The following is a 27,346-nucleotide window of genomic DNA, read 5'->3' as shown; positions in this document are numbered from 1 at the left end:
TTCACACTGAGGAGCTTTGCAGGCACTATAGCACTAAAAATAGCACCTGCAAAGCGAACAGAAACAGCTGCTCCTGTCTCTCCAATGTGAAAGCCCGAGGGCTTTCACACTGGATCGTTGCTCTGGCAGGGCATCAGAAAAAGTCCTGCCAGCAGCTTCTTTGGAGTGCATTAGGAGCAGTGAACTCACCGCTCCTAAAGCGCCCCTGTCCATTGAAAACAATGGGGCAGTGTTGCTATACCGCCAGCAAAGCGCTGCTGCAGCGACATTTTGCAGGCTGGTTTAACCCCTTTTCAGCCACTAGTGGGGGTTAAAACTTCCCCGCTAGCGGCCGAATAGCGCCGCTAAATATAGCGGTGCTTTACCGCTGACGCCCGGACCGGCTCAGTGTGAAAAGGGTCTTAATGATAATGGTAAATAGGACAAATGGAGAGGGAAATCTCCCTAATGGGGACACAGACAACAATAAAAACCTGACAGGTATTCTAATCCATCACCACTATATCCAAATGTAAAAAAAAAAGTTTTGACTTTAGTTATACTTTAAGCATTTAGGGCAAGGTTCGGAGTTTAAACCAACGTTCTGATTACAAGGTCAGGAAGAATGCTTACCCTGATTTGGCCCAGAGGATTCTTTACAGTGGAGTTCCAGCCGCAAAAATGTTTTTTTAAAGGTCAGCAGCTACAAGTACTGTAGCTGCTGACATTTAAAAAAGGACTATTACCTGTCCAGGGAGCCCACGATGTCGCCCCCCCCCCCCCACGGCCGATTCGTCCTCCGGTTCGGGTGCAAGCACCGCCATTACAACTAAGGGAAACCGGCAGTGGGGCCTTCACATAGGTCCCAGAAGGCAGCAGGGGAGAAGTAGGAGGGCTCGCTGCAGAAGAGAACGTGACAAACTTAGTTTTGGAAGTACACTTTGTACTTCTAAAAGGGTAGGAAAGAAAATATATATATATATAGATAGATATCCAAAAACGAGGGCTGGTCTTTAGTTTAAGACCACCTTGTAAAAATGGGTGGAACTCCGCTTTAATAATGCTTTATTATAAGCCAAACTGTAGTTCATGAGAGTTTGATGAAGATGTGTTTTTACCAATATAACTTCCCAACAATGAAAGTGGATGGTGCTTTCACTATACTGTAGCACATGAGCTCTGTTTTCAGTCCCATTTGTCTGCAGGGTCAGTGATTCCTCGCTGCAGCCGCTGATCTCTCCATCTTGTTTCCTGTCTTTGTGCAGATCGTCTGGAAACTGCCAACAGGCAGCTGGCCAACAGAGAGTATAATGGACACGAGGAGACATCGGAAGAGGGCCACTACACATTGAAAAGTGAGTGCTGTGTTTGTAGATCCCCCCGATAAGAATTTGAATTGAGACTTTCTCTTAAATGCTGTAATATAAATCCGAGCTGAATGCACAGGAAGCAAAACAATAGCACGCAGATGGGGAGGATTATTTTATCACTTTCATCTTGTTTTTGAAATGGAGAACTGTAAATCAGACCTAGACAGACTAAAGGTTTCCAGCTAGGAATGATGGGACCTGTGGTTTAAAAAACAACCACAGGGAAGCAGGACAGTTATTAAAGAATCTGCATGCTGGGTAGTTCTGCTGTGCCATTATGTGTCATTTGCTGGATATGCACACCTGTGTTCAAATTCAGCAGAAAGTTGATAAAACTTATTTATTTATTTTTTAAATGTACAGTAATTCTCTATTTAGGTTTTTCAACTTTATAACAAAGTAGAAGCAGATAGACAAGAAGCACCTGGTGCATATAGCACTGTAAAATCCCTCATGCGTTTTTGACAGACAGACCAAAAATGTTGATAAAAACTATATATTTTATTATAACGACATAAAATTGTAAAAATCAATAATAAACATCATATAGTATTGATATACATGTGAATATAAGACCATGATACATATTGTATTTATTGGCGTATAACACTCACTTTTTCACCATGAAAATCGGGTGCAAATAGCGTGTGCGTGTTATACGCCAATACTTGCATTTTAGCTGCTTCGGAGGGGACAGGGAGGGTGGTGGGACGAGTGCCATCAGATTATATATAGTGAGAATCTCCTATTTACCTGGCAGCCTCTGTAATAGGAAACTGCTGCATTGATGGCAGTGGTGAGGCTGCTGCGTTGACGGCAATGGTGAGGCTGCTGCATTGACGGCAATGGTGAGGCTGCTGCATTGACGGCAATGGTGAGGCTGCAGATGGGCAATTGATCAGGCTGCATTGATGGCAATGGTGAGGCTGCAGATGGGCACTGACCCTTATTTTGCTTCAAAGTTCCTTATTTGAAATTTTAATTTTTTCCTGAAACTTCCCTCTTAAAATGAATGTGCGTGTTATACACCTGTGCATGTTATACGCCGATAAATACGGTAATACCCAAAAAAATGCATTCTGTACTTCTGGCACATGCTGTCCATAGATACTGGTGGGCTAGCTGTTGTACACACTGGCGTGGACACCTTGCAGGTTCAGACAAATTATAGTCCTTCTTCAGAGGTTTTATGTCAAATGGGTAGTGGTAGTTCTACAATATAAATATATCATATTAGTAATATATAATGCATATAGAGCACAGAAAATTGCACCCATGTTTCTATATATAACGTAAATCATATTTCATACTTACAAGATTTCAAAAACAGACATTGCACATAACTGATAAGTAGGTGATCAGTTGTTTCCCAGAAAGGGCAGTCCAGACGAACCCCAGTTGGAGCTACGAAGACCACGATGAGATGGGCCAAATAATGCACATACAGGGACCCCAGGTATTGGAGCAAAGGCTCCCACCATATAGTGCCAGATAGCTGGTCAATGATCAGTCATTGAAATTTATTATGATGCTCATCTGTATAGATAAGTAGATATAGGAACTTGTTAGTGTAGTATACAGGTATGCAGAGGCTCAGAGGCATTTAAATTATAATGTGGTCAAGAGTAAGGTAATTAGAGTTTGAACCTGGCCAATATCCAGTTAAATATCTCATAGCTAAAACCAAAAAAACTGCCTCAAAGTACAGCATACCTTGATCTCCACCACCAGCTCCAGTACAACTTTCTCCCAGTTGTGTGCTGCAGAATGACCACACAGAAAGGAGCAGATATATCCAACTGGAGGGCTTGTTAATCGAATCCCCAATAAGGTAATTGAGGACAGCTGATCAGGTAAGGTGGAAACGCTGGTGCTTATGTATAGGCATCCCGCATGGATCCCTCTGTGTCAGGGCACGTGGCACGGCCATGCCCCCCCCCCCCAGGTGGAATCGCATCCCGCATCATCACGCCACAGACACGTGCGTGACCGCACTCCAGAATGGAACGCAAGCAGGAAGTGGAATAGCAGTGGACCCTGCGAGGGAATCGCTTGTTCCTGTGTGGTCATTCTGCAGCATACAACTGGGAGATGGTTGCACTGGAGCTGGCGGTGGAGATTAAGGTATGCTGTACTTTAAAAGTGCAAATGTACACAATCCCAAACTTCCTTGGTGTCCCAATGAGTGTACTGCTGATAAACATAAACGTAAAACTTCCTTAGGCTCCACGCGCACTGGCTTATAAATTGCTGCTTCTGCAGGAGTTTCGTGTCCTGCCTGTAGAAGCTACTCAATGTTATCCCATATGTCCATGCACATTTGGATGATTACAGGCATATTTTGAGCTCAACATTGAGGCTGGGTTCACCCCATTGTGATCTTATTGCTGGTTCCCCGCACCAAATTCTCAATAGCAGGAGACTTTGACTGGCTCTCTATGGAGCCGGTTCACATATCTCTGCTCTGGATCCAGTGCAAATTTAAACAGGAGCTCTGTGCATATTGTGGTCTGTTTCAGGTCCGAATTCAGCCCAAAAATTTGTGCTAAAATCTGACCTGAAACGGTGAACCAGGGCGCACAAGACCCCTGCTGGGAGCCGCATCAGTATTATGTGTGAACACAGGAAGGAAAAAAAAACCTTCTGGTTTGCGTTTCTGATTGGAGCTTACTGGCAGGAAAAAACATAACTCTCCTATGAGCGTTTTTTTTCTGCCAAGTGAACTGGAGTTTTTTTAAGCCCAGTGTGCACGGAGCCTTAGACTTCATGTACACTGGATGTTTGATAACCTCTTCTAAACTATGTAACCTGACAGCTAGTAACCATCATGAAAAAACATCAGTTTTGCCACTTTTACATGCTGCATGTAGGGGTGTTAATGAGTGTTTTTGTTTAGAAGCGTTTTGAATAAGGAATTTGTGACCATTTGCAATGGGAAAATACTCTCTCTCCCCCCCCCCCCAAAAGCCCACAATATTCAATGGATCTAGAAAGACTATTTTTACCATTACAAATGGTAAGAAATTATTTCCCAACAAAAACGCTTATAAACGTTTAGACGCATTTACAAGCTGTTACAAGCATTTGTCGTTTCAATTGCCTCTGAACATTTGACCTAAACGCATTTTTTTGCTTTAAAAAAAAAAATGCTTCTGAACTCAACTGCCTACAAACTACTATAAACAACTCTGTGTACATGTACTGATAAGATAACATAGAGGAGAGTTCAATATTGCACTCACCTCCATGTAAGACCTGTCAGGCCCAGGTGAAATCACGCTTTCCCCACATTGGGGTACAAGAAATAGGCTCCTCTGTACTCCAATGCACTCCTAGATGTCCTGGGCTGCTTCACACATTCAAGTGTATGGCCCTTTAAATCCATGTTCCCACCACTGTATATAAACTAATGCGACAGAATGCATCCTCATAGTGTACTAGGTAGCATAAAACTTTTATTAAAAATATGAGACCCCTGAGGAAGTCACATGACCGTGACGACACGCATTGGCTGGAGCCAGGTGACGTTCCGGGAAACCAAAAGTGACGCGGTTGTCTCCAAGCCCCGCTGCAATTATTATACAGCTTTTGGTTTTTAACTAATATGTAAGTGCTGACATTTTTTAATAAACATTTTATACTACTTACTACACCATGAGGATGCATTCTGTCACATGAGTTTATATGCAGTGGCTGGACTGCAGATTTAAAGGAATGTGTGAAGCAGCCCAGGACATCTAGGAGTCCATTGGAGGAGTACGGAGGAGCCTATTTCTTGTACCCCAACGTGGGGAAAGCGTGATTTAACCTGGGCATGACAATCAAATGTGGAGGTGAGCACAATATTGAACGATAATGGAGTCACTGAATATTTTTCTTACAAATCTGCATCATTTAAGTGTATTACGAACTATATTACAATTTGGATTGCGAAGGACACAATCATTTTTGTTGGATTTATTTTTATTTTAATATTTTATACACTATAGTTTGGATGTGATCAGTTTATTACTATACATATATTGTGTAGTACACCTGTTGAGACACTAAGGAAGTGTTACCTTTATGTTTATCAGCGGTACACCCATTGGGACACCAAAGAAGTTTTTGATTGTGTATGTTTACACTTTTATTTTTATCGCAAGAGATTATACTATAATCACTATACACATTTAAAGGGGTAGGTGCAGCAACATTTATTTGTTTACAATAAATGGTGATCACATCATTTAGTCCACAATGAGGTATGTAATAAAAACAGAAGGGTTTTATTTAAAAATGTAATGAGGAGTGGAAGGAGGAACCAGGCAAGGAAAAATATGAGTTTTATATGAGTATTTTAACTTTTAAGTTGTTTGTGTGCCTTACGTGTTTCCCTGGATTACTAATCTAATTTAACAATTTCCCTTTGGGATTAATAAAGTAATAAATTATTCTGTAATTACAGCTTGATTGACAGCGAATAGTACAGGTGGCACCGCTCCTCCAAAATACCCGAAAGGCTTTATGATTTTAAAAAGGATTGTCCAAGAACTAACTCTGTCTGTCTTTCACATGCAGTGCTGCGCATGGAAATTCCCTTTATGGTAGCAGTGGTATAATTTAATAACAAAAAAAAAGAAATTTTAACACAATTAACTTTCATCGAATGATTCATTTATGCGATCACGTACACTAAGAGGGACATCTGCAGTGCCAGCTTCCTGCTCAGAAATTCTGAACACCATAACAGAATGCTCCATTCAGACAAAATGATTTTAACATTTAAATTGGATTCATTTGTTGAGTGTTTAATGAACTAACCAAAGTCATATGACAGAAGACTGTGAAGGTCATGTGACAGCTCATATGACTCTCCATGCATAGACCTGGTATGATGAGATTCCAGTAAGGAATAATCTTTTAGCCAGTTTGTTGGGGGGGGGAAGTACAGTGTGACTCATAACTTGGCAGTAAAAAACATTTTGTAAATACTGGGCCTGGAAAAGTGACTAAGCTTAGAGTCACCAGGTAACGGGCTGGAGGAAAAAATGTCCGTTCTGTTATTTGCAGATCCCTAAAAAGTAAAGGAAAATTATAAAGCACTGTGAAAAGGAAGCAGCTGGATTCTACACCAAAGGTACAACACTGTTCATTGCAGATCTGCAATACTTTCTACCCAGTAAGGTTAAAGCCCAATGCCAGGGTGTTGCCTGCAATGCAAGTGTTAACTGCTTGATCAGGTCTAGGGGAGAGAAAAAACAATTTTAGCTACCTGGTCCTCTGCTCCCCTGGTAGATAGCTCTGCCCCATGCTTCGGTGGTGGACTGTCCCCTCCTGCTAGGACTGGTCTAGCAGCATTTATGATTAGAGGATGGAGGATTAGAGGATTGGGTAATCTTTTTTTTCCATGCCCGCTAGACCTAAAAGAGCAGTCAACCCTTGCGTTCTCCCACTGAAAGAAGAATTTTCAAGTTTATTGGCGTTCACTTTGAAGGTTACGGTTACATGTTGGTTAAGTCCGAAATCTAGGCTAACAACAAAATACACAGCTGAAATACATACAGTATATGTGATTGGCCTGCTAACGTTTTTGTAATTTGGTTCAGCCGCTCTTTTTGCTAAACATCCCTCTCAGACAGAAAGAAACCTCACTTTTCTCCACTTCATTTATTAAATATAGCTTGGTTGTTAGCCTACTCCATCATGTGATTGGGCAGCAAAGGAGCAACAGAATACTGATGGGGTCATCCCTCTGCTCTTTCCTCTTCTAAGCAAAGTGAGAACGAGAGCATTATGAAAAGCAATAATGCTTGATTTGTATTAATACAGTTTTTATATCTGCCTGGAGTTCACCTTTAGGTCAGGGATATGGTTAAGTTTTGTTAAAGCAATTTTTTTAAATAAATTTATATTTCTTTATGTTTTTTTTTCCCTGGGAACTCAAAGTGCTTTAAGTACTGTTGGTGAGCCAGCCATCATGGGCAAACTCTGTGAAATATCACACCAGCGCCAATTAACCAACCAGTATGCAAACGCCATGCAAATCGTATGCTAACTGGGACTTGAGTCGGGGACTCCACTGCTGCAAGGTAAAGGTGCAAAATACTAAGCCAATGTGCTGCCCACCCTCAATGATCACCTAATAAATATTCCAATAGTCCTTCTTTCCATGCTCTTTTATTTTATTTAAAGAGTGAATTTAGAAAAAAATAAACAGAAAAAGACCTATGGTGTCACAAGGGGAGGGTTCTGTGTGGTACCACATGTCTCTTCCGATGTGTCTCCATGTGCTGCATTGAACACTACATCCTAGTCACCACCACCTTGGCCACAAATCGTGGTAACAAGCATTGATGGGCTCCACCCCCACCATTGTAACCGCATAATGGCCACATACCTTAACTACAGCATGGTTGTTTCACAACTTATTGCCTGTTCATAGACACTGGGCAACAGTGACTGGTTGTGCAAAGAGGGAATCCGTACCTTATTGGGGTTTTGGGAAGGATCGGTAGCACTGTTACAGCTATCATGGTCAAACTCGGGTAAGGCAAGGCATTGTCAAACAATTACATTTGCTTTGCCTAGCATTCAATTTTAAGTTTTAGGTTACATTTTAAAATACAGTTTAAGGGCTCTGTATTTTCACATTTAGGTTTGGGTGCGTTTAGTTTCAGGCCCAAGTGAAATGTAACTCTATCCATGATTATAAAAAATATAACCCTTTTCTTACAAATTAGTTATCTGTGTTGGAACCCACACTACATGGGTGATTTACAAGCGATTGTTTTCAAATGGGATGATTGTTCCTAGTGGCAGAATCACAGTAAATAAACCCAAATTGGAAAGAAAAGCTACCAACATCTGTCAGAATTAGCATTCAGATGACACAGTCCAGCCTTGGAGACCAATTGAAAAGTAATGAATTCCAGGAGGTGACCATATGAACCTCATCAGCTCTCAGTTGTGGTAGACTTAGAGCTGTTCATATGCACTATGGAGTCATTTGATTGGTGGAAGTTGTAATCAGGACATCTGCCTGGGGATGGTGTGCTGTCTAACTACTTCTCAACCCTCACCCAGTTTCTGGAACTGGAGACTATCAGTTTTTATTCCAGTCCACAGTCTTTCACGTATCTTATTACTTAACCATCTTTCTATCAGTATCTGGCTATACTTGGATGCTAAATGACACTGGCAGCTGATTTTGGAGCAATAGCGCTAAATATCCCAATAACTTTATTATTACTCATTGCTGAATTATGATTGTTTAGGTATTCTGTCATTCTTTTGGATAAATATGTACAGTAATTACTCATTTAGAGAGCATGAACTGGCCACTCCCAACACTTCTCTATCCTAGCCTACCTTGACTATTGTAATGGCATGAGTGCTCCTGTGTAGGTCAATAGAGGAGGAAGGGAGAGCCATATGCAGACAGTTTCAATGCCAGGCAACATTAGCAACTGCACAAGATTCTCTAATCCAGGTTTTCGCTCTGTTCCATGATAGTGATTGACCATAGTTGTCGTACACTGGCCATAGACATAAGATCATAGTTCCATCTGGTCATAAAATGAATGAACAGGACAAATGTCATCTTTGTTGCATGGTCACCTTGCTTTCCTGACTCTCAGATATATGAAACAAATATTTGTTGGCCCCAAATGGCAACCCAGACATCAGCTAGTGATTATGAGCCTAAAATTAACTTTCTCTAAAGATAACGCACATATTTAGGCACTTTTAGGGCATCTTTAGACATTAGATGAGGATTTCTATTAGATGGCAATCCAGAGTGTGGCTGGAGACCAATCGTGGGTTAAATGTGCTGTGTGATTGTACAAATGGTCCAACAAAAATCGAACCGGTATGGCCAGCTGGCCATACATGATTCATTTTATTTCATTCAACTATAATTGAAGGAAAAAAATTAGCCAATTCCCCCATCCACACATTTGCGGTGGGTCAGGGAATCCTTTCTGTTGTGGTATTGTATTCTGACAGCCGCCGTCAGAATTCAACCATCAATGTTGCCAACCATAGTCGGCAGCACTGATCATTGATCAAGTTGATAGATCGACTTGTGTACAACCAGCCTGCCCATACATGGATCGAAATTCGTCCAATACCTGCTGAACTGGCTGAATTTTGATCCATGTATGGCTGGCTTTAATCTGCCTTACTAACTGTCTGTGGTAGTATATTGCAGGGGTAGGCAACCTCGGCCCTCCCATCATGCCTCTGCCTTTAAGAATCATGCCTGTGATTGTTAGGGTCTTGCAATGTCTCATGGGACTTGTAGTTTAAAAACAGCTGGAGGGCCGAGGTTGCCTACCTCTGGTATATTGGAACCGTCCACATTCCAGCTACTGTTATCTCAGAAGCTCTCCCTGTAATCTTGTGTACAGCAGACATTCCCCCAATTAGAACCAGATGAGCCGGCACCATTGTCACTTTCTTTACATACGTCTGTGGCAGAGTTGTCCCACCACAACATGTTTACTTTCCCCCCTTCCCACCTCCTTTCATTAATGTTGTATAGGTTTTCTATCCAGTAACAAGGCAGAATGAGTCTGAAGAGTTTTTCATTAGCCCCTTGATTGAATGCTCTTCTGATTACAATGGAGCCGCCTCCAGCACAGTTAATTACTTCGCATTTCACAGTGTTGACTGGACAGAATGAACAGAGAAACAATATGAAATGTCAGTATGTAATTAGACTTGACAAAACAGAGTTCAGGCAATAGAAGGCCCGCTCTCTAATGTGCAGCCAAATACTTTCCTTCTGTTTGGCTCGTTTCAATGTAGGGATCAAAGGGCGGCCTTTTCTAAAGCTGGGATGTTGCTATGGACTCACCATTGACTTCAATGGGGGGCAGATAGGTTCTTCTGTAAAAGCCAGCCATATTTTGGATCGAACTTCAGTTGGTTCTGCAGGGACCTGCTAAATTTCGATCTATGTATGGGCAGGGAAGTTGCACGGAGGTCGACCTGCCAAGCTACAGCTGGCATCGCTGATCATTGTATTCTGACAGCAGGGAAGAGTACAGTAGTTCAGCATGGAGGATTCCCCCATCCACCTTGCATGTATGGATGGGAGAATAAAGTCTTTTTTCATTTATCCTGCTCATCTATGGGCTGCCTAAAGCTCACCAGACATTTTACAATCTGACTGTACAATCTCCTTTAGATCTACTAATAACTATGTATTGCAGGGCCCTATCTAATTTATTACAGTTTGAATGAATAGTTTAGGCAGGTCCTCATATTACATGATAAATTTAAAGTTAATAAGTGTAGTGACCCTCCTGGATGGAGAAAGGAAATACCCCTAGCGGCAGGGGTGGACTGACATCACCCAAAGGTGGATCCATGGCCGCAATAGAGACTTACGACCACAAAGGGCACCGGTCAGTTCAGTGTTTTTCAAATATTTATTGCACTGGCTCACAGGGAGTGAGGGTTAGGGCTTCAGATACCTTCAACAACATAGGTTCAAGACTCCTTCACACTCCTTCATCCAAAGGAAGTACCAGGATTCTCCGAGAGCAGACTTCATCCCCTCCAGCAGGACTTCTTTCCCTGGCTCACCACCTTGGGTTCTATACTCTCCTCAACCAGGCAGGCCATTTGATGATTCTGTTGTCCCCCTAGTGAGATTCCTCCTGTCTATTTGTGTTAATGAACACTGACACAAGACAATAACATTTTGGAAATGCAAATTTCACAGTTGTAACCACAACAGGAAAGGAGGAGAAACCTTCCAATGAAGATACCTGTGCAGGTTAAATTCAGCTGGTTCAGCAGGGACCAGCCAAATTCCGATCCATATAAGGGCAGGCTGATTTTACAGAAGTCGTTCAAAGTCTATATACCGGTATCTTTTTGCTTGATCAGTGCCACAGGCCATAGCTGGCAGCACTGTTCAATGTATTCTGACGGCGAGGAAGTCTCCCCACTGTTAGAATACAGTGACTCAGTGGGGAGGATTCCCTTTCGAATGTGTGGATGGAGGAATTGGGTCATTTTTTATTTTGTTCAACCCACTTCTTGAAGGGAAAAAAAAGACCAATCTATGGTCTGCTAACTTTTCAGGACAGGAAGTGAGGGAAACTCACTAACAAACAGGAAATAGACAGTGCAAAACTTTTCTGACATGTTTTAACCATACTCTACTCAAAATTAAAAAGAATATAAATTTAGATATATTTATATTTCCTTAATTAAATTTTTTTCTTAATATTTATGTTTTTTTTTCCCTTAGCTAACAGGTAGGCTATCTTTCCTATTGCAAATCTTTTTCTTTTATTTTTCTTGTTTTTCTGGGAAAAAACCCTGTTTATAAGTTAACCACTTCAGCCCCGGAAGAATTTACCCCCTTCCTGACCGGCCCATTTTTTTGCAATACTGCATTGTGTCGCTTTAACTGAAAATTGTCACTCGTCAAATGTAGCCTCACCAGCACTCGTCAAATGTAGCCTCACCAGCGCCCATCAAATGTAGCTTCACCAGCGCCCATCAAATGTAGCCTCACCAGCACCCGTCAAATGTAGCCTCTCCAGTGCTCATCAAATGCAGCCTCACCAGCACCCGTCAAATGTAGCCTTTCCAGCGCTCATCAAATGTAGCCTTTCCAGTGCTCATCAAATGCAGCCTCACCAGCGCCCGTCAAATACAGCCTCACCAGCGCCCATCAAATGTAGCCTCACCAGCACCCGTCAAATACAGCCTCACCAGCACCCGTCAAATGTAGCCTCTCCAGCGCTCATCAAATGCAGCCTCACCAGCGCCCGTCAAATACAGCCTCACCAGCGCCCGTCAAATACAGCCTCACCAGCGCCCGTCAAATACAGCCTCACCAGCGCCCGTCAAATACAGCCTCACCAGCGCCCGTCAAATACAGCCTCACCAGTGCCCGTCAAATGTAGCCTCACCAGCGCCCGTCAAATGTAGCTTCACCAGCGCCCATCAATGCAGCCTTCCAGTGCCCATCAATGAATGTTTGCTTGCTTCAATTCATTCAGGAGTCGGGACCCAGACACAGTCCTCCGCCGCCACTGCACCTCTGACACTATGTGTGAATGGAGCAACAGCTGCCTGCTGATGCTGAGACTTAGTTGCTTGCTGCAGAGAGAAGAGAGTAGAAACCCCAGTGGCCGGGCGCCCTAGACAGCACCAGCCCTGACTAGGTGTGCATACTGTAGGGGTTGATTTAATAAAACTGGAGAGAGCAAAATCTGGTGCAGCTCTGCATGGTAGCCAATCTGCTTCTAACTTCAGCTTGTTCAATTAAGCTTTGACAAACAAAAAAAACCTGGAAGTTGATTGGTTTGTAGAGCTGTACCAGATTATGCAATCTCTTTTGTGTCCTAACAAAGGGTTAAAGATCTTAAGGCTTGGGTGGTACATTGCATGTTATTGCACTTTTAAACCAATCTGTCCCTAAAGTTTTTCTGAACAATTGTTTAAAATGTAATTTTTAAATGTATAACTTGCTGAAATGGTGGGGATGATGTGTTCAGGGTGATGTGCAGCGTTAGTTTTCTGCCACACATAGCGTTTTGCTTTTAGGCCAAAAAGTTCAATTTTGGTCTCATCAGACCAGAGCACCTTCTTCCACATGTTTGCTGTGTCCCCCACATGGCTTTTTGCAAACAGGACTTCTTATGGATTTCTTTTAACAATGGCTTTCTTCTTGCTACTCTTCCATAAAGGGCAGATTTGTGGAGTGCACGACTAATAGTTGTCCTGTGGACAGATTCTCCCACCTGGGCTGTGCATCTCTGCAGCTCCTCCAGAGTTACCATGGGCCTTTTGGCTGCTTCTATAATTAATGCTCTCCCTGCCCGGCCTGTCAGTTTAGGTGGACGGCCATGTCTTGGTGGGTTTGCAGTTGTGCCATGCTCTTCATTTCTGGATGATGGATTGAACAGTGTTCCGTGAGTGTTCATTGCTTGCGATATTTTGTTTTATAACCTAACCCTACTTTACACTTTTCCACAACTTTATCCCTGACCTGTCTGGTGTGTTCCTTGGCCTTCATGATGCTGTTTGTTCACTAAGGTTCTCTAATAAACCTCTGAGGGCTTCACAAACCAGCTGTATTCATACTGAGATAAAATTATACACAGGTGGACTCTATTTACTAATTAGGTGACTTCTGAAGGCAATTGGTTCCACTATATTTTATTTAGGGGTATCAGAGTAAAGGGTACTGAATACAAATGCACTCCACACTTTTCACACCTTTTATCATTTTCCTTCCACAATTATGTCCCACTTTGTGTTGGTCTATCACATAAAATCCCAATAAAATATATTTACGTTTTTGGTTGTAACATCCCAAATGTGGAAAATTTCAAGGGGTATGAATACTTTTTTCAATCACTGTATTTCCTGTTCAGTTGTTTATTAGTGAGTAGTGTTTAGAATGCAGCTTAGTGGCCTTGGGTTGTAGATTTACTTCTTAAAATTTTGGGCCTGTACCGCTATAGATAGTCTTTTGGTTATAATATATGATGTTGTACTAATTGAACTGGGTAACTCCAATAAAAAACACCATGGCCTGTTTGAAGTGTTTTATTCAATCTGTTGATGTGTTTTTTTACTCATCCAAGAAGATGTTTAATATGTAGAGTATATGCCGTGTGCATGGGCTGACACAAGCACTAGGTGACTGATTCCGTGTTCTCAGCAGTTGTTCAGTCAGGTTCCATGTTGTAAAAAGTCACATCAAAAGGGATGTGTCGTGGAAATCTCCAGTAACATCAGAAAATGAATATTCGCTAAAAACACGCTATGGTTCCTCTTTAAATAACATGTCAGAAAGCAGCATGGGTCCTCGCAAGAGTCTGGCCCGGCGCTGCTTATTTCTGATGCTCACCAGGCGACGGCCGAGGAAACACACAAGGCCTATAGTCACCTCCACATCTGCAGCGCTCTCGCTCTGTTTTCTCTCTCCCCTCAGGCTGGTGCCAGAGGTGAGTTGGACCGGGGCCCAAATTCCAAGCAGGATTCTGAGAGAAACTCTTCTGTGTTTCTTCCCCTTTTTAGACAAAGAGCACTTGAAGGAGATGGAGAGCCTGGAGCGCGAGCTGGCAGCACTGCGCACTACCAATGAGGATCAGAGGAGGCACATTGAAATCTTAGAGCAGGCTCTGAGTAATGCCCAGGCCAAAGTCATCAAACTGGAAGAAGAGGTAACCCCGGGACAAGCTCTATTTTTACAGATTTCTGCTGGAGAAGGGCAGGCTTAAAATTCACCAGCACATTGTGTGATATCAGGTTATATACTCCTTTGTATCCATCAGCAGTTATTTTATTTGTGACTATACTAAGGGCCCCTTAAGACCTGTGTTTACATGCGGTATTTTATGCTTTAACTTGCATTGCCAGTAGCCTCTAGCCGAAAAAGCATTTTTTTATTATAGTTTATCACAAAGCCCAATATGTGTGCTGTGATGCTCTGCAGCATACGTCCATTGGCAGCAGCGGTATTTTTGCATTGGGGGTGTACCACTCTCAGGCTGGGTTCACACTGCTGCCGGATGCGGCTCGCAGCAGGGGTCCGAAGCGTCTCCGTTTCCTGGGAAGAACCAGGGCCGAATTTTTGCTTGAATTTGGGACTGAAATGGAGCCAAAGACGCCACAGGACTTCTGTGCAGTGCGCTCTGCAGCGGCCATGGAGATGTGTGAACCGAATCCATAGAGAGTCGGTCACAATCTTCTGTAATGCGAATTGGATGCGGAGGGAAACCCACATCCAATTCACACTAGTGTGAACCCAGCCTAAATGAACCACACTGTAACACATGGTAACGCATGGCACTTGTGTTTTGCGTATACCATGTTGTATCACAACGTATAGGTCAGAAGGGGACCTAAATAAAAATCAGTTTATTGGTGCATTTATTTTCCTAATTTAAGTTGCAGCAATGCCCAGGCTACGTTTAGACTTGCAGCTTATATTGCCAGATTTCTGAAAAGCAATTTGTGGTGCTTAGCTTTTCAGAGGCATTTGACAGATGGGGAGGAGGTGATATGTCACCTTCTGACTGCCAGTTTTAACCCTGTAAATGCCATACCACTTACTTGAATGGGCTGTATTCAGCAGTGGGACTACCTGCCTAAGGCAATTGGGGGGGGTGCTAATTTTTAAAGCAAAGCATTGTGACTATTCGATGTGTACACCCCCATCTGGCTGCCATTGCAGCTCAACTGCCTGTTTTTACTGTCTCCCCCTACCCACAGCCACAAGTGAAGATTTTAACTAGGACAGCCAGCACCAGCACAAAGGGATACTTGTAAATGTAAGTACCAACCCTTGTGCTGATTAAAAATAAAAATAAATTAACTTAGGCTTTAATATGTAGACACTGTTATTATAGGAATTGCTATACAAAGTATATGTTAAGGGACACATAATTCATGTTGGGGGGTGGTCATTGCTGGCTTTGTCTCCCTCATCAGCTAGTTACAGTCAGCTCCATGGTTTTCTTATAAGAAGACATGGGAACCATATTGCTAAACCTCAAGTAAATATTGGTGGACAAAGAAGGATTGTATAAGAATAGAAGGTATGTGCGCCCCTATTAGGGATTATTTAGTGGCCCTCTGATGTCACACGTTGAATGCAGGTCATGTAACTAAACTCTTTTTTGACATTAGCTACTCATTTATTTTTTGCCTTTTGGAATGCTAATATTAGCTTACTAAATGGGGGAACAACACATTTCTGCTTAGGCATTTCACCAGTTGTTCTATTTGTTGTGGATATTGAACTGAATTGGGATATTAGCTCTCTTGTTTCCCTTCTAGCTGCGTAAAAAGCAGGTGTACGTGGAGGAGGTGGAGAAGCTGCAGCAAGCCCTGACCCAGCTCCAGGCAGCAGGGGAGAAGAGAGAGCATCTAGAGAGGCGGCTACGGACCAGGCTGGAGAAAGAGCTGGAGTCTCTGAGAATGCAGCAGGTAAAGGGCATCTATGCAGGGTGACAGGCAAGTGACTTTTGTGCCATCTACAGATTGGGGTACAAATATGAAGCAGTCTGCAAATTATACTGGCAAGCCTGCAAGATATTATCCAGTTCAACCATTTGGCAACCACAATACAAAATTATACCTTGTGGCTTGCAAGTAGTTTACCAAGGTTATGGCTGAAGCTATTGGTCATAACCCTGATATTTTATTTATTTTTTCAGCCGACAACTGGCTTTCCCATTAAATCAGTCACCATGGCTAATTAGCCGCTGGATCGCTTTCAGAAGCAGTGGGAGGGGAAAGACCGGTGTTTCTTGGGCTTACTGTTTTAAGGCTTCATGTACACATAGCCCACTTTGACCACCAATTGTGTGAAAACGCAAAATAGGGAAAAATCTCACATCGATTTTGCTGCGGTTTGCAGCCAGCAGTCAAAATGTTTGTATCCTGAACAGGATTCTTCCACGTTCAGGAGAAGGCGGTTGAAGCCCCCCTAACCTTCAACCTCTCCTAAACTCTGTTAAAAGCCTATGTGTACATGGACACATATAGGTTGATTTACTAAAGGCAAATTGACTGTGCACTTTGCAAAGTACACAGTCTTTTGCCTTTAGTAAATCAACCACATAGGCTTTTATGGAGTTGAGTTTAGGAGCTTTGGCAAAAAAATCTCCAGAACAGGAAGATCAATATTCAGGCAGAGCCATGGTACCAATTTTACATACAAAAGGCATTTTTATTTACATTTGCATCCATTCACAGCTGCACGCATGCAGCCTATGGAAATGGATGCACATGCAGTGGTCTTGCAGACACTTGTCAAAATTTGGTATGCAAGAGTAGGTGTACAACGCCCAATGCAGACAGTGTATGTTCGGACAGGACACCTGAACCTGCACAACTGTCAAGTTCTGATATGCAGCTGTGTCCATAAACACCATGGGGGCAGATACAGACACCAAAAAAAATGTGTATCTGAATGAGGCCCTATCTTCCTTCTCCCAGTAGTGTTCCCGAATCTCAATCAGTTTTGTAGCAGAAACAATTGACTCCTAACCTAGATGTCCCCATAAGGCCCATTATCCCTAATTAAAGCTGATCATTACTGTAAAATGGAATATAGAATCAGAATACATGAAATAAACAAAGCATTTCTGCCTTAGATCTTCAGAAATTAGGCTAATCAGTTTAAATGTGACAGTCGGATTTGAAAACTCTTTGATGTTCGAATAGAGGGGCTGTGCTGTACATTATCTCTGTACTTATTAAACAATTATGTTCGATTTGATTACCATAGCTAACTAGGACTGCGTTATATCATCAAAGAATGGTTTTAGCAAACAAAAAAGATAGGGTAAAACTGTTGCTATGAGTTAACCTTTGAGTAATTTGTTTACAGTTGAACTGTGGCCAGGCATTCAAATTCTTAACCAGCAACACATACGTTTTTAAGTAAGCCTTCACCGACCTCTGTAGTTCCAGCCACAGTGGAGCAATTCATCCCTAAAATTCATGAGAGGCAGTAAGGTTGTTAAATTCAGGTCTTGGCATGTTTCTCTTCTCTTGAATGGGATGTACCCATACTACAGGAGCAACATTTCATTCAAGTCTAGGGGATTTTAGTGTATATACACAGGCACTAGATTTTTACAAGTTGGGCTATAGACAATGAATGTGAGAGGTGGAAATGAAAGAGGAGGTGAGTAAGCAACTGATGGGGGAGGGACTATAGTATAATGGTGACATCTCTGAGCTGTGTTCATTCATCTGCACACTTTTTATTACTTATATTATGGAGAATGCAGTAGGCAGAGCTGAAACGCACAAAGGTGGGTGGTAACCACCAGACTTCCCAGATGAACAGGAACAGAGTCAGAATTATGGAGATCTCAGTTTGAAGCATCCAAACGATATATAAACCAGAGACTGACTTAGCCCACCAGGTTTCAGTCCACCTATAAGTAAAATACATCCTTTGAATAGACTGACACTTGATGATGATTACTTTAGAGTAGGGGTGGCCCGCAGAGCCCTCTGATGTGGCCCACGACCTCAAACCACAGAAGCGCATGCCCATGCTCTAGGATGGTGAGTCAGCAAACCCAGATCGCAATCAATGGCTTGTTGACCTGCCATCCCAAAGCATCAGAGTGCATGAAGCCGGCAGCGGAGGAACAGGTGGCCTCGGAGGGAGCATAAGCTGCATAAGCCGATGCTTCCTCTGTAGTGCCGGCTCCTGTCCCAGGTGGAGTAATAACGGATGCACTTTGCCTGGGACCTTTCTAGCAGCCTGGAGAGCAATGCCAGCATAAGCTGCAAGAGGAAAAGATCATTGTATTAACCCCTTCCTGTCTGCACTATAGCCAAAAGATGGCTACAGTGTGGTTCTCCAGTTCTAGGAGGACATCCATGGACGTCCTCCAATGTGCATGCATCGGGTGTGCTCTGTAACCATCTTGTCCTTTTGGACACAGCTGATCACGGTAAAGGACAATCACAGTGGCCCTTTACCATGTGATCAGCTGTGTCCAGTCACAGCTGGCCAAATGTAAACAGTAATAAAAAAGGGAAAGGAACTGCACTAGGGAGAAAATCGCACCAGAGTGCAGAAAAGATAGATCTAATATACAAAATATATGGGAAGCTGCAACTCTACTGTATAAACATATCTTACAGTAAAAACAAACAAAAAACGACAGAGCTGCGCTAAACCCAAATTAACAATGTGCAAAACGTTATGTGAAGAAATTCTCAGGAAATTTTGTGAAAAATTACCTTAACAATTGTGTCATTTACAACTATAAATCACAATACGATTAAGTACATCGATTAGTTGTATATAATCCCACATGTAGTGAACAGATGTCTCATTCATCAGAAAACAAAAATAAACATAATATTAATTATTCAAAAATATATGGAAGAAAAAATTATTAATCCACGTCCATTTGGAAATGGTATAAACAAATACCTAATTCATCAAGTCCATATAAACAATATGTGTATAAAACACCCGTGAAGAGATATAAAAATGTGTTGTAAATTAAATGAAGTCCATCCGTAAACGAATCTTCATATATAGGTGCTGTGACCGATCCACCACCAAAAACTTCGGGATTGTGCAGGGATCTGGGAGATCCACTATTGTTGCAGGCTTTCTATGACCTTCTGTAACGGGGGGTCATAGACATCTGATAAGCGGCCAATCTTTACGTTTTTGGTGGTGGATATATGAAGATTGGTTTACGGTAGGACTTCATTTAATTTACAACACACAACACATTTTTACATCTCTTCACCGGTGTTTTATACACATATTGTTTATATGGACTTGATGAATTAGGTATTTGTTTATACCATTTCCACATGGGCGTGGATTAATAATTTTTTCTTCCATATATTTTTAAATAAAAATAAAAAGTGGTCTCAGTCTTAGCGGGGCCATCGGGAACAGCAAAGGCGATCAGGTCCTCTTCCTTGTGTGGTATGGAACTGAGTGAGGGCATGATGGCCCCCACCCGGCTCCATACCAATGCAAAGCGGAAGCGACATCAAAACATCACTTCCGCCCATAGCTCATAAAGCAACATTTTTATTTATTTTTTCAAATTACTTTTTTATTTTTTTTATTGCATATATCTTTTTGACCCCAGGTCTCATATTTAAGAGGTCCTGTCAAGCTTTTTTCTATTACAAGGGTTGTTTACATTCCTTGTAATAGTAATAAAAGTGACACGGTTTAAAAAAAAAAAAAGAACAGTGTAAAAATAAAAGGTAAAATAAATAAGAAAAAAATATATTTAAATGCGTCCCGTCCCGCCGAGCTCACATGCAGAAGCGAACACATACGTGAGTAGCGCCCACATTTGAAAATGGTGTTCAAACCACACATGTGAGCTATCACCGCGATCTTTAGAGTGAGATAAATAATTTGAGCCCTGGACCTCCTCTGTAACTCAAAACATGCAACCTGTAGCATTTTTTAAACAGCATATGGAGATTTTTAAGGGTAAAAGTTTGTCGCCATTCCACGAGCGTGTGCAACTTTGAAGCGTGACATGTTGGGTATCAATTTACTCAGCATAACATTATCTTTTACAATATAAAAAAAGTTAGCCTAACTTTACTGTTGTCTTATTTTTTTCCCAAAAAAGTGCGCTTATAAGACCAATGTGCAAATACGGTGTGACAGAAAGTATTGCAACGACTGCCATTTTATTCTCTAGGGTGTTAGAAAAATAAAATATATAATGTTTGGGGGTTCTAAGTAATTTTTTAGCAAAAAAAATTATTTTAACTTGTAAACAACAAGTTTGAAAAATGGGCTCGGGGGCTGAAGTGGTTAAAGCGGAGTTTCACCCACCCCTTTAAAAAATGTAAAGTCAGCAGCTACACATACTGTAGCTGCTGACTTTTAATATTAGGACACTTGCCTGTCCTGGATTCCAGCAATGTCGGCACTGCAACTGATGTCTTTTATCAGCCGGTCGGGTGCTGCCGCCACCATTGCTTTTAAGAGAACACGGCATTGTAGCCTTTCAGCTTCACGACCGGGTCCCTACTGCACATGCACAAAGCGCACTGCGCTCTGTTACTGGCCTGGCTGAAGGGGAGGGAGGAGGACCGAGCTGCTGATGTAATTCGCCACGACTCAGTCTCCTGGAAGTGGGGACAGGGTACCTTCAAAAAACAGGTATCTGCTCCCCCCTCCCCCCGAAAGGTGCTAAATGTGGCACTAAAGGGAGGGAGGCATCAGATAAGCGGAAGTTCTACTTTTGGGTGGAACTCCACTTTAAGAAACAGTTGCTGTGCACCCCAAGGGATTCAGGATCTAGGCGAGCGCCATGTTCCATGTTCCTGTGAGTCCTCTTCTTCCCACATACAGTACAGCCTTTCTAAAATTGACCGATAATAATTTAGTCTACCAGGCAAACATGATCCAGAGATAAAAGAATAATTCTCCCGCTCTACAAAACTCTGGTCCGGCCGCACCTGGAGTATGCTGGCCAGTTCTGGGCACCAGTCCTCAGGAAGGATGTACTGGAAATGGAGTGAGTACAAAGATGGACAACAAAGCTAATAAAGGGTCTGGAGGATATTAGTTATGAGGAAATGTTGCGAGTACTGAACTTATTCTCTATGGAGAAAAGACGCTTGAGAGGGGATATGATTTCAATTTATAAATACTGGTGACCCCACAATAGGGACAAAACTTTTTCGCGGAAGGGAGTTTAACAAGACTCGTGGCCACACATTAATATGAGAAGAAAAGAGGTTTAACCTTAAACTACGTAGAGGGTTCTTTACTGTGAGAGCGGCAAGGATGTGGAATTCCCTTCCACAGGCGGTGGTCTCAGTAGGGAGCATTGATAGATAGATAAGCACCTGAACGACCGCAACATACAGGGATATACAATGTAATACTGACATATAATCACATACATAGGTTGGACTTTATGGTCTTTTTTTCAACCTCACCTACTATGTACTATGTAACTGGGTCCCTCATACCATTGCTGATTATGAGAGGGAATAACAGGAAGGGTTCTCACCTAAAAAGCAAATTTAATGAACCTGTAAAAAAATGTTATTGGATCTTATTGCCTTGTCATTTTCTATTATATAGCGACATGCAAGCTGTCAGATTTCCAGCAATGGAGAGTACAGTGCCCCCGCGCTCATGGACTTGCTACGGAAAAAGGAAGAGACGATCTTGGCTCTAGAAGCAGATACCACCAAATGGGAACAGAAGTACTTGGAAGAGAGTGCCATGAGGCATTTCACCATGGATGCCGCGACTACAGCCATAACACAGCAGTAAGAGCATGTTGTCCTCTGCTTCATTTCATAATAGATAATATTCAGATGTAAAGGGTAATTCTACATTTTTAGATTATGTGATACTGTACGGTAGTATTTACATTTATAAAAAGCATTTATTAAATATCTTGTTCTTGTGTTTATAAAGTCACTTGAAGTATCTATTCGGACCATTTCTGTCCTGGCCATAGACAAAGGGGTTGATTTATTAGCCGCTTCAGCCCCGGAGGATTTTACCCCCTTCCTGACCAGAGCACTGATTCGCCACTGCGTCACTTTAACTAACAATTGCGCGTCGTGCGACGTGGCTCCCAAACAAAATTTATGGCCTTTTTTTCCCACAAAGAGAGCTTTCTTTTGGTGGTATTTGATCACCCCTGCGGTTTTTATTTTTTGTGCTATAAACAAAACAAGAGAGACTTTTTTTGATATTGTGCCAAAAAACAGAGCCACTGGAAGCTGATCTGCTGACAACCTAAATACTTACTGCTGTTCAGAGGCTCTGGGCTTCAGTAAAATGGCAGCCTCCGGCAAGAAAAAATAGGAGCATTGCTGGAGGAAATTTACAGCACACACTCATTTTGGTAGCATAATTATTCATATTCATGTGGAATGTATGGTCTTTGCTAAAGAAAATTTGTTTTTATCAAGTTGTTATGGGTAACATTTCGCTTTAAGTAACTTCTGCATTGCTTGAAGTTAAAATGCTGTACAATACTCCAGATCTGATTGACATTGTTTGTTGTCCGCACTGTAAAACGACATTACTTTGTTCTGACTGGCTTATTTGATGGTTTGCTTCACCCTTATCTTGATAGAGATTCATCTATTATGAGCCACTCAAGGCATGGAAGCCACAATGACAGCTCACTGGAGGTCCGGATGTGGCATGAAGAAGAGGAGATTGTTCAGGCTAATCGAAAGTTTCAGGACATGGAGCACACGTAAGATCAGAAATACAATCTAGATAAATGTGACAAGGGAAACATGGCATCTACCGTTGTCGATCTATTTCTGAAAATACTAATGGTCCAGCTGTCATGGTTATCCTTTGATTTCAGTGCTTACTGAACCACTGATCACAACATGTGTGCAGGCCTGACTAAGAAAGTATTGAAGCCAAAGACATGCAAATGTGTTTATCAAAAGGAGGTCAGCAATGGCCGCTTCCATATCTCCCCCTCAGAACAGGTTTCCTGTAGGGCCTGTGTGGATGGACAGTTGCAGCATACTTTTAGATGATTTTGATTTCCTTACCAAGTGCACGTGACCTACACTGTGAGGTGGATTTATAAAAGGCAAACAGACTGTGCACTTTGGAAGTGCAGCTGCACTTTTTTTCCCCAGAGCTTAATTAATGTGGTGAAGCTTTACTATGTAAAGAATACCCAAACAGGTACAGGGAATATTTAATGATTGGATGATGGAAATCGGCAGAGCTTTACCTAATTTACCTAAGCTTTGGGGAAAATAAGTGCAATTGCACTTGTAAAGTGCACAGTCTATTTGCCTTTAGTAAATCCCCCCAACCTCCTTCTGACTGGTAGTTGACCTTTCGATGGTCTGCAGAACTGCTTTTGCATTCCAGTTGACTTGTATGGGTAGAGATGTTTTGGTATCAACAAAATACCCGTGAACACAGGCCCAGTGAAACTTTACATAGAAATTAAAGTTTGTAAAAAGGCAGTATGTCTCTTTTGTAAAAAATAAAAAAATAAAAAAATTATTTTCTGCAACAAAAGGATACTTACATGTCTGTTCACAATCATTTTTAAAAGTGTACATGCACCAAGCTGTGCATGTACTACTCAGTGTACAATTCATATTGTATCCATATGTCGGATGCTGGGATGAATTAACAACCTTGCATGGCCAATAAAAATGGCTGAAGATCCTAGAAGAAGGCCAGACAAAGAAGTCAGTGCTGGCATGGGAGCTCATGGACATTGCAACCTTGGAGGGTAGTTTAGTTCCACTCTAATTTTGAGTTTAGCTACAGTGCATCCGGAAAGTATTCACAGCACTTCACTTTTTCCACATTTTGGTATGTTACAGCCTTATTCCAAAATGGATTAAATTCATTATTTTCCTTAAAATTCTACAAACATAACCCCATAATGACAACATGAAATAAGTTTGCTTAAAATCTTTGAAAATGTATTACAAATAAAAACCAAAATAAAATCACATATTCATAAATATCCACATCCTTTGCTTGAAATGCAGAGTGACCATTACCATAGAAAATGCAGAGTGACCATTACCATAGAAAGTATTGGCAGGGTATGGCAGAGTATTGGCAGGGTATGGCAGAGTATTGGCAGGGTATGGCAGAGTATTGGCAGGGTATGGATGGATGGCTGTGACTGCACTTGTCACAGAGTAGCCCTGTGGGCACTACAGATGCAGTCCACAGCGCTGCTGCCATCCGGTTTCTCCCATCCACTGTACAGATCTGTACACAGAGGGGAGAGAGGAACCGGCATCATTTGACGGAGCGATCACATTGCAAACGGCGGGTGTACCAAGATGGCCACCGCTCCGGAGCTAGGCCAAAGCCTTTCCATATTTCTGGGGAAAAAAAGTGTGTCTTATAGTCCGAAAAATACGGTAATCATTTTAATCCATTTTGGAATAAGACTGTAACATAACAAAATGTGTAAAAAGTGAAGTACTGTGAATACTTTCTGGATGCACTGTACATGATCACTTGTACAGCACCCACCCACTTCTTTAGGAATATTTAGAACCTACAGACAGCGAGCCCATAGAATATGCAGGAGTTTAACTTGTCTTAAAATATGTTGCTTACAGGACTTTTTTTCCCCGTCCTACCAGCGCCCGGCCCAATGTGGAAGCCCAAAGTGGCACTAAAGTGCCTGAAAAATGCCTCAGTGTGAAAGGGGTCTTATTGTTTCCAATTATACCAATATGTTGGTGTGCACAAATAAGGACTTGTTGCATTTTTCTTGGCATGTTGCAACACGCAGTTATGACCTGTACACACAGTCGGACATTCCAACGTCAAAATCCGTCGGCTTTTGGCCCAAACTTGTCTTGCATACACAAAGTTGTCGGAAAATCCGATCGTTCAGAGCGAGAAGATGTAAAACACGTACAACGGCACTATAAAGAAGCCAATAGCTTTCGTCTCTAATTTAATTCTGAGCATGTGTGGCACTTTGTGCGTTGGAATTGTGTACACACGATCGGAATTTAAACAATCGGATTTTGTCGTTGGAGAATTTTAGATCCAGATCTCAAACTTCGTGTGTCGGAAAATCAGACGGAAAAAGTCTGATGATGCCCACACACGATCAGAATTTCCGACAACACAGTCCGATCGCACATTTTCCGTCGGAAAGTCAGACCGTGTGTACAGGGCATAACGCGTCACAACATGCTTCAGCAAAATAGTAATAGAGTACAAGTCAAAACAAGGGGGTAACAAACATCCTGCAATGCAAAAAACACATTACAACATGTCACAACGCAGTTCAAAAATGCATGCCAGCACATGCGCATTATGCCCACTAATGATTTTTTGATTTTCCGAAAAGTTGGAGCTTCTCTTTTATTTTCCACCAATAGACGTCACCTCCTTAGCTACGTAAAATCAGATAGGACAGTCTGGGATAGTTACATTATGACATAACGGTTCCATACTCAGTCTGAGGATCAGGACAGCACCATCTAGCTGGTGCCTTGAGCATGACATCAAAGCCCTGTAAACATTTGATGCACATTTTTTTATTTTTTAAAGTTCAGTCTAATTAGTTATACTAATGATTAATGATTGTATCCCACGGCTATTGGTTAACTTTGATCTCATCAACTACTACTCTGTTAGGCCGCGTACACACGCGCGGACTGTTTGCCCAACCTTGTTCGTCAAACAGTTTCGGCAAACAGTCCGCTCAAAATTTGCATGAGCGGACTTGCCCACACACGAGCGGACTGTTTGACGAACAAGGTTGGGCAAACAGTTCGCTCAACTTTTGAAATGAACGGACTCGCCCACGTAAGGAGGCAAATCCGCCCATTTCGAGCGCGTGTACAGGTAGGCGGGGCCCGCGAAGGAGACTTCGCGGGCTCCGCCGCCTGGAATGGGCTTAAAGGGGAACCCCAACGCCGAAAAAAATCGGCGTGGGGGTTCCCCCAAAGTCCACACCAGACCCTTGCCCGAGCACGCTACCCGGCCGGCCAGGAAAGGGGGGCGAGCGAGCGCGCCCCCCCTCCTGAGCCGTACCAGGCCGCGTGCCCTCAACATGGGGGGTGCCTTGGGGAAGGGGGGGCCGCGCGGCCCCCCCACCCCAAAGCACCTTGTCCCCATGTTGATGAGGACAAGGGCCTCTTCCCGACAACCCTGGCCGTTGGTTGTCGGGGTCTGCGGGCGGGGGGCTTATCGGAATCCGGGAGCCCCCTTTAAGAAGGGGGCCCCCGGATACCGGCCCCCCACCCTATGTGAATGAGTATGGGGTACAATGTACCCCTACCCATTCACCTGTGAAATAAAGTACAAAAAAAAAACACAACACAGGGAAAAAATATTTTATTGCACAGCTCCGGGGGTCTTCCGTCTTCGGGGGTCTTCTCGCCGGACTCCTCCGCTATCTGTGTGTAGCTCTTTTACTAGCAGATGAGTCCGGCTTTCTTCCTCCCTGCCGCCGGCCTCTTCTCCCGACTTCGGGGGTCTTGTCCCCCTCTTCGGTTCTTCTGCCGGGCCACCGCGCCTTCTTGTAGCTCTTTTACAGGCGGTGGCCCGGTCTTCTGTCGCCGCTGTCGTCGTCGCCGCCGCCGCTGCCTTCCGTTCTTGTTCTTCTTCTTGTTCTTGTTCTTCTTCTTCTTCTCCTGGAGATGTTGACTCGACGAGCTCTCCGGCCGGAATGCCAGGGACACGCTCCGCTGCCACTTATATAGTGACAATGGGGCGGTGTCACATGGTATATGTCACATGGGTTGGTCACATGGTGACCCCGCCCCCTTACGATGTCATAGTCCCCATGTGACATCAACCCATGTGACCAACCCATGTGACATATACCATGTGACACCGCCCCATTGTCACTATATAAGTGACCGCACAGCGCGGCTCTGGCATTCCGGCCGGAGAGAGCGACGTGTCAACATCTCCTGGGGAAGAAGAAGAACAAGAAGAAGAACAAGAACGGAAGGCGGCGGCGACGGCGACGACAGCGGCGACAGAAGACCGGGCC

At 42.8% G+C, this 27,346-nt stretch overlaps 1 protein-coding gene across 4 annotated transcripts in view; it reads left to right on the top strand.

Moving 5' to 3' along the window:
- Nucleotides 1-27,346, top strand: part of AMOTL1 (angiomotin like 1) — a 210,507-nt gene that overhangs the window by 171,781 nt on the left and 11,380 nt on the right. For all 4 annotated transcript variants that reach the window (XM_077484950.1, XM_077484952.1, XM_077484949.1 and 1 more), the window contains 5 exons: nt 1,245-1,334; nt 14,388-14,533; nt 16,152-16,301; nt 21,937-22,127; nt 22,949-23,074. In XM_077484950.1, the coding sequence (XP_077341076.1) occupies nt 1,245-1,334; nt 14,388-14,533; nt 16,152-16,301; nt 21,937-22,127; nt 22,949-23,074 (703 nt within the window). The remainder of the gene's footprint in view (nt 1-1,244; nt 1,335-14,387; nt 14,534-16,151; nt 16,302-21,936; nt 22,128-22,948; nt 23,075-27,346) is intronic.

This window comes from Lithobates pipiens, unplaced genomic scaffold (genome assembly GCF_037356315.1).
Source record: "Lithobates pipiens isolate NorthernLeopardFrog02 unplaced genomic scaffold, aLitPip1_a1.2 Scaffold_17, whole genome shotgun sequence".
Classification (NCBI taxonomy): domain Eukaryota; kingdom Metazoa; phylum Chordata; class Amphibia; order Anura; family Ranidae; genus Lithobates; species Lithobates pipiens.
Note: the sequence above shows the minus strand (reverse complement) of the source record. Positions and strands in the feature narration are given on the sequence as shown.